The sequence below is a fragment of the Plasmodium relictum genome (genome assembly GCF_900005765.1).
Source record: "Plasmodium relictum strain SGS1 genome assembly, contig: PRELSG_99_v1_3, whole genome shotgun sequence".
Lineage (NCBI taxonomy): Eukaryota > Apicomplexa > Aconoidasida > Haemosporida > Plasmodiidae > Plasmodium > Plasmodium relictum.
Genome location: NW_021628797.1, coordinates 17,437 through 25,554, shown reverse-complemented (window position 1 = coordinate 25,554; position 8,118 = coordinate 17,437). Strand labels below are relative to the sequence as shown.

The window sequence follows — 8,118 nt, the reverse complement described above, 5'->3', positions numbered from 1 at the left end:
TATATATATATATATATATATATATATATATATATATATATATATATATATATATAAATTAGTATATCTAATCATACATGATTTTTATTAATTTGTTTTTTTGACACTTTAGCAAATCCATTAAACATGCAATTAATAAATCATATATACAATAAAAAATAAAATAAAACGATAATACTTTTTTTTAAATAGCATGTATACAAAAAAAAAAAAATTTCTTTTTTGTTATAAGTTGATTTTAATTATATTTAATTTAATTTAAAGAAAAAAATTTTTTTTTTGAGAAATTAAATTTTGCCAATCGAATTAATTTTTGAAATCACAAAAAATTAAATTTTAACTTCGAAAGAAACAAAAGGAGTTTTATTTTTATATGTTTTTTTAAAGAATGCTAATAACTCTAATATAATTTTACTATTTTATTTAAAAAGTTATTTTACATATAATTAGTGGCTCTAATACAAATTTAAATTTTTTTTAAAAATAAGGATAAATTTTTACTAAAGTGAATTCTCTAAAGCATTATATGTTCAGTCATGTAAATTATATGTGTAAATTTTACTTATAGCATAAATATATTTTTAGAAAAATTAAAATTAATAGATACCATTCTTTATGCTCTTTATTAATTAGTCAGTTCAATATTATATAAAAGTCATTAAATAGTCAATTAATGAATCAGTAATTAAAATTTTTAAATAGCTTATCTATTTTTAAATATGTCATTTCTTTATTAATAATATATATTTTTTGCATGCTTTTAGGCAACAAACGCTGTATATTTTTAAACTACATTCTTCATTATAAACAAATTATTATTACATGCATTTTTTGAGCAAATAACATGTCACTAATTCTTAAATTATATTACTGCAATATAAATAATTTATATTATTTATATAAATTTCTTGAAAATAATTCATTATTTTAATCATTTTTCTTTTTATTAAGATAAAATAATATTTACAATTTTGACAACATTTAAAAATTAAAATTAGGAAGAATATGTTAGCAAATCCTCTGAGAAATATAAAGTAAATAATTTTTTAAGATTATATTGGTATCTATAAAAAAAAAAAAGAAATTATGGTATTTTACTTGGTATATAAGTTTTTATATAATAAAATAAGGAAAGAATAAAAGAGAACTTTAAATATTATTTAAGTGTTTTTTTTTTAACAATATGACTTATTAAACTTATTGTAATTTGTCACACAAATGTATTAATAAATAAAAATTGTCTATTCATTTTTATTCAAGTGTTTGAACATGTTTTTAAGTATGAGAATCAAAATATTTAGTTGAAAAATATAATTACATAACTAAATTTAACTTGGTATATGCAAATATTTATGCCTAATTTTTATTACAAAAACATAATATTCTGACACTTTTTTAATAAAAGTTTAATCATTTATATAAATACAATAATTTAACATATAAAACATATTATACTAATACTTTTTCAATTTTATGGATATAAAATGAAAAAAATATGTATTTTTATTTAAAAATTAAGTTAAAATATAGAGCATATTATGTTAGAAGTGTAGTTGAATTTTACTATATCAATAATAAATTTTCTTTCTTTTTTTTTTAATTTATGCAAAAGATAATTATGATAAATTCAAATAGAAAATGTTATATATTAATTTTTTTTTTATTCCTTACAATATTTTATATTAATTAATATTTGCATTTCACAAGAACCACAAGAGGGAAGCCCAGATTTATTTTCAGAAGAGTATATAATTGTTTGATATTTTTATTTAAAAAAGCATATATTTTAATTAAATATTATATATGAAAATAAATTTTTTATTTATAGAATATCTTCAAATATTTGTACAAGAGAAAACTCTCCTAGTGTGAGAAATTTGATTGATACAGTAAATATAGAACAAGATGAAATTCTTGATTTAGAAAATGCATATAGTCACTTCCCTATAGAAGAGTATATTATCTTTGGAATATTTTCACATATATTATTTTTTATATTAATTCAATGTTTTATGATTGTATATATTTTTTTTTGTTTATTTTAGAAAAAATTCAGATTCTAATAATAAAGATGATTTTTTTAGCATGAGTTTAGTTGATATAATAAATATAGAGAAAAGTAAGTCATATGATATAAAAAATATTTTAGATGAAGTACAATGCTCGTTAATGGATTCTCCAATGGATCCTTTTTATCCATCTTTTAAAAAGTACACACTTTTTTATATATTATACTTAATTTTTCGTTTTAACTGAGGGTTATATCTATATGTAATATGAATTATTTTTAGTGAAAACTTACCTATTTATATCGAAAAAGAGTCTGAAATTTTAAGTACCCTACCAGATTTAAAAATACCCCCTGAGAATTTACTTCTTGAACAGTATATACTTTTTATATATTTTAAATGAATTTTTCATATTAACTGAAGGTTATATATATATGTAATATATTTTATTTTTAGTGATTTAATTAACGTTACTGATAGAAAACCCTTTAGTGTAAAAAAATTAGTGAATACAGAAAATGTAGAACATGAAGACTCTGCTGAAATACAAGATGTATTAGGTGGAATTCTAAGAACATTACCAGGTTCACAAATAGAACCTTTAGGTTTACCTCATGAACAGTACATATTTTTATATATTTTGACTTAATTTTTCATTTAAACTGAAGAATATATGTACATGTAATATGATTTATTTTTAGTGAAAACTCAACCATTCATGCTGAAGCAGGGCCTTCTAACATGAGTTTAATGGACACAAATGTAAAACATGAAGATTTTTATAATATATCGAATATTTTCAGTGATTCATCAGTAACTCCCAGTTATTCGAAAGGGGGATTCCTTGAGTTACTCTTAGAAGAGTATATTAATATATCTTTACATGAAAAATGTTTCATTTTTATTTAATATTTTATATACATATGTAATTTCTTTTTTTTTTTAGTCAATGTTCAACTATTAATTATGAAGATGAACTTCCCTCTACTAGCAATTTAACTATCCCAGAAAATGTAGAAAATGAAGGATATGCTAAATTACAAATTATTCCTGTTGATTTTTCTATAGAAAAGTACATGTCTTCTTAATTATTTTCATGCATATAATATTTTATTTTAAATTAATATTCTATATATAATGTTCCTTACTTTTAGACAATTTTATTATTTTATATTAAGGAAGAATCCTCTATCACAAACAAATTAATAAACATAACATTATATGCATGTATATATATTTTCTTTTCTAGACCTACTAGAACTATCAACGATAATGAAGATATGATCTCTGTAGATGAAATTGAACAAATATCAGAAAAATCATACAAAAGAAAAAGAAAGAAGAGAAATTACGGAGATATTGATAATTTAGGTGATCAGAATATTGAAAAAGATATACATATTAGTCCAAAAAAAAGTTATGTTTGTTATCTAAGTTATAGTCAAATTGAAGATTTTGTTCTTTCTCTTTCAAATATTTTCAAAATGCAAATTAACTGTTTACCAGATAATGTAGTTCCAAGTTTACAAAGACTAAGAGACATATTAGAAGAGGATAATAAAGTTACATATGATAATTTAAAAAAAAAAATAAGCATAAATATTTTGCTATTAAGAGACATTATAAATGAGGAAATAAAAAAAATTAATCCTTCTGACCTAATAGCAATAAAAGAATATTATGATACAAATATAAAAGGAGAAAAACTACAAAAAAAAGTTAATAATAATATTTTGTTATTTAGATATAAAACAAACCATGAATTTAATATAGAAGCACTGCATGAAAGAATAGAGCAAATTTTAAAAATTTTTGAGGATTTATCCAATGAATACATATTTCTGAAGAACTTAGATGATCTTAAATCAACTATTGCGAATGACTTCATGCACAATAAATTATTTTCTTTTCCATTTTTTCAATCTTTAAAAGTCTTTAAACGTATTTTTGAATTATTAAAATGCATGGATGAATTAATAGAATGTGCAGAAAAATCAATTAAAAGTGGATTTATATTAAGAGATCGTAATTATTTTTGTATGACTCAAAAGAATATATCTAATCTTTATTCATTGATAATTTCAACTATTAGAGTTAATTCTATTAAACTTGACAATATTTTGAAAACATTGAATTTATCATATAAAGACCACGGTATAATAGTAGAAGCAATTTTTTATTTTTTTAAAAAAGAAAATGCAAAAAATAAGGAAAAATTAAGACAATACTTAGATAAACCCTACAAAGAAAATTCTTTAAAGGCGATTTATGATTTTTTATTAGAGGAAGAAAAGTATATTATATGCTGCTGTAATGAAGCATCTAAAATTTTTAATTTGAACTTAAATGACAAAAATAAGGGAAGCATGCTTTTCAATGATCTAATGAATAATAAAAATACTATGGATTGTTTATTCTTTCTTTATGAAACCATTATTAAATTAATCGGAGGTTTATTTGTTAAGAAACAGTTATTCTATATAATGAATATACGTAGGTCATTATTTAAGATGAATTCATTAAAAAAAAGGAAAAATATTTTCAGAGCAAAAATAATAAATAAAAAACTCCAATCAGATTTACTCTCTCAAATAGAAAAAGAAAAATGTAATATCGAAAAAATTAAGCTTAATATAAGAAATTTATATCTATTGATCACTACAAAAGATGATGTAGAAATTATTCAAGTGCCAGATTCTTTAATAAATAAAATAAAAGGAATTTTATCAATTTTACGTTTCATTCATAAATTAGCATGTAAAAATAAATATAGAACTTACTTTAATAATGCAAAAAAGGTTAATACGGAAAATATGTTGCTTGCACTATATTATGCCAACCAAAGGCTTTCAAAGTTTACTGAAAATGAAATACAATAAAAATACATATTAAAAAAAAATTATTTTTTAGTGAATTTATAAAGAAAAATAATTTTTCTATGTGTGATTTATTAATTGGATGTTTAGTTAATAAGAGATGTTTTGTCCTTTTATAATAAAAGTTATCTTACAAGTCAAGAAAATACAAATCAGTTATCTCCTACCTCTAGCTAAAGAAAAAAAAAAAATAAAATGTATACATAGTTATATTTTTTTTATTTATTTTACTTTCACATATTTCTGTAAATTAAAAAAAAAAATTTAGTTTATTTGTTTTTGTGTATGAATTTTTGGAACTGAAAGATTGTTAATTTTTAATCAAAAGATAAAAAAATTAATGTATAAAAAGTATAATGTTTATGTTAGTGATTTATTAATTTCCTTCTGATTTATTGCTTTCCCATTTAATGACTTTTCTTAGGTATTGAATGAACAATGTAATAAAGAGCATTTTTATAATGTGTTTAATATTTTTATTGGTTTATGATTTTCCTTTTTAATGAAGCTTCATAAAGATGATAAAGTGTTTAATTATTTAATAATTTATAAGTCTTCAACAATTGACATATAATTAAGGTATAATAAACATCTTAAATAAACATACATACATACATAACATCTTTGATTAAAGATGATATCTTTCACTTAAGTTTATACATCTGATTTATTAATTGGATATTCAAAGACTTGGATAAAAGTAATGAACATCCAAATTAATAAAAAGCAAATTTTTAAGACTCCTTTATAAGTTTGTATTATAGATTTTATATACTACAAAATTAATTAATAACATCTTAAAAATTGAAGTATATATAAGTTAAATAAAACTTATTTAAAGTAATCCACTTGCTATTTGGTCAGTGAATAAATCCATTGCCCTTAATTAATATGCATTTTAATTATTTAAAATTTAAATAATTATGTCTTCTTTAGGAAAATATTGCATGCTAAAAAAATAAGCTATTAGAACCTTGACTAACTTAGTATGTCTCATTATATTTTTTTTTAGACACATCTCAGTTATAATAACATTATGTCTTTTTTTTATTTTTTCTGTATGTTTTTTTTAAAAAAAAAAAAAAAAAAAATTTTATTTTTTTTAATAATTTTTTTTTGAGAAAAAAGAAAGAGAATTTGAAAAAAAAGAATTTTGAATGGAAAAGATTAGCAAGTGGATTGCTTTTATTTTTTTTTGAACTTTTATAGATCTTTAAAATTTTAGTGATTTAATTAATTTTGTATTATAAATAAAATCTATAATACAAAAATTATAAAGGAGTCCTAAAATTTGCTCTTTATTAACTTGGATATTCATTACTTTTATCCGAATCTTTGAATATCCAACTAATAAATCACTATTTTTATCCCTTTTATTTTTCTTCCAAAAAAAAAAAACATAATCATCATTTTAAAAAAAAAATAAAAGGACATAATATAATTATAACCGAAATGTATCTTTAGCAAAAAAAACATTTATTAGATACACTAAGTCAAAGTTCTAGTATCTTAACTTTTTACATGCATTGTACTCCTAGATAAGACCTTTAACTATATATTAACTAGGGACAATGAATTTATTCATCGACTAACATCCTTAAAAATCTTTGATTTTTAAATTCGTTTATTTTCTTTAAAAATATCATATATTTTTCTTTCCAAAAAAATATATATAAAAAAATTTCTTCAATCTTTTTCTTTTTTAAAAATAAAAATAAAAGTTAAAGTAATATCTTTATTTACAAAACCAAAATGTTAAAAAAAAATTAAAGAATTTTTTTTTTTTATTGATTATTTAGACAAAAATGTATGATTGGCTCGATAACATTGCGTGAGAAGTTAAATTTCTTAATTGATATTTTAGCCATTTATTATATACAAAAAGTTAATATATATACCTTTATTAACCACCTGCTGGTTAATGAATAAATTCATTTCTCTTAATTAATATGCGGTTTTAAGTTTTTCTTGATAAAACTTATTTATATATGTGCGTAATTGAATAGTACTAACCAATTAGTAAGACCAAATTTTATTTTGTCTTACTGACTTATTAATTGGCTGTTTTATGACTTTGTTAGAGTATTATACAAACCAATTAATAAAAAGCATGTATAACTAAATAAACGTTTTTAAATATATATATTCTTTTTTTTTTAATATATATATAATGGTTTCTTATGATGCATAATATTTAATTTAAATTAAGTTATATTTCATCTTTTAATAGACATATCAAACTACTATAAATGAGTTTTTATTTACAAAGAATAAGTATGTTCTTTTAATTAGAAACACATACACAATTTATGGCAATTAACAAAAGTCAAAACTCTAATTTATTCAATGTTATTTCAAATAAATATGCATTTAATATAGCATAAACATTATGCTTTTTCATTCCTTAAGTTCTTCATGTAACTAAAAATTAATTCTCTTTTTAATTTGAACAAACATCATTCGACCACAAAAAAAAAAAATAATTTTATTTTACTTTTTTTTTTAATTACAAAGATGTATATATAATAAAATAAACAAAAAAAAAACAAAAAAAAACAAAACAAATAAAATAAAATAAAATAAAATAACTTTATATTTTTTTTTTTCTTAACTAGTGTCAGTTCATAATTGACTTTTATTTTCCTAACTAGTAACTCATTCTATTTTTACAAAAGGTTAATAACAATTTTTTTATTAGCCACTTAACTAGAAATTCATTACATGTAAAGGATAAAGTACTACACCGTGACAAACTTAGTGTGTCTAATAAAAGTTTTTTTTTTTTTAAGACATATCGTTTATAATTATATTAATATCTTCTTTATTTTTTTTATTTTTTTTTATTTAAGAGAGATTTTTTTTTTAAATGAAAGATGAATCATTGAAAAAAGAATGGTATGTATATTGTATTAATTAAATTTAACTTAATATAGATTCTATTTTTAAAAGTAATTTTATTAATTTTGTATTATTTATTTATTAATTGCTTGCTTAATAATTTTGCTAGAGTATTAAACAAACAAATTAATAAAGAGCATGTATAAATAAATATACGTTTATATATATATATATATATATACTTGTTTTATTTTATACATATAATGATTTCTTATGATGTTGGTTAATTGGTTAATAAAGGTTATTATTAACCTTTTTCAGTATAAAATGCTAGGTTACTGTACGTGTATCTACAAGTACCCATGCACTGACTGAGTAATAGAGAATATTATGAT

The 8,118-nt window shown here is 19.7% G+C and overlaps 1 protein-coding gene across 1 annotated transcript, besides 1 other annotated feature; it reads left to right on the top strand.

Moving 5' to 3' along the window:
- Positions 1-1,005: 1,005 nt before the first annotated feature.
- PRELSG_9900800 (fam-j protein) lies at positions 1,006-4,888 on the top strand (the record flags this gene model as incomplete). Its single annotated transcript, XM_028677545.1, has 8 exons — positions 1,006-1,034; positions 1,829-1,954; positions 2,046-2,210; positions 2,292-2,384; positions 2,466-2,630; positions 2,711-2,872; positions 2,956-3,081; positions 3,259-4,888. The coding sequence occupies 8 exons, from the start codon at positions 1,006-1,008 to the stop codon at positions 4,886-4,888; spliced, it is 2,496 nt and encodes an 831-aa protein (XP_028531330.1).
- An 853-nt stretch (positions 4,889-5,741) lies between these two features.
- Positions 5,742-6,243: a repeat region.
- Positions 6,244-8,118: the final 1,875 nt, after the last annotated feature.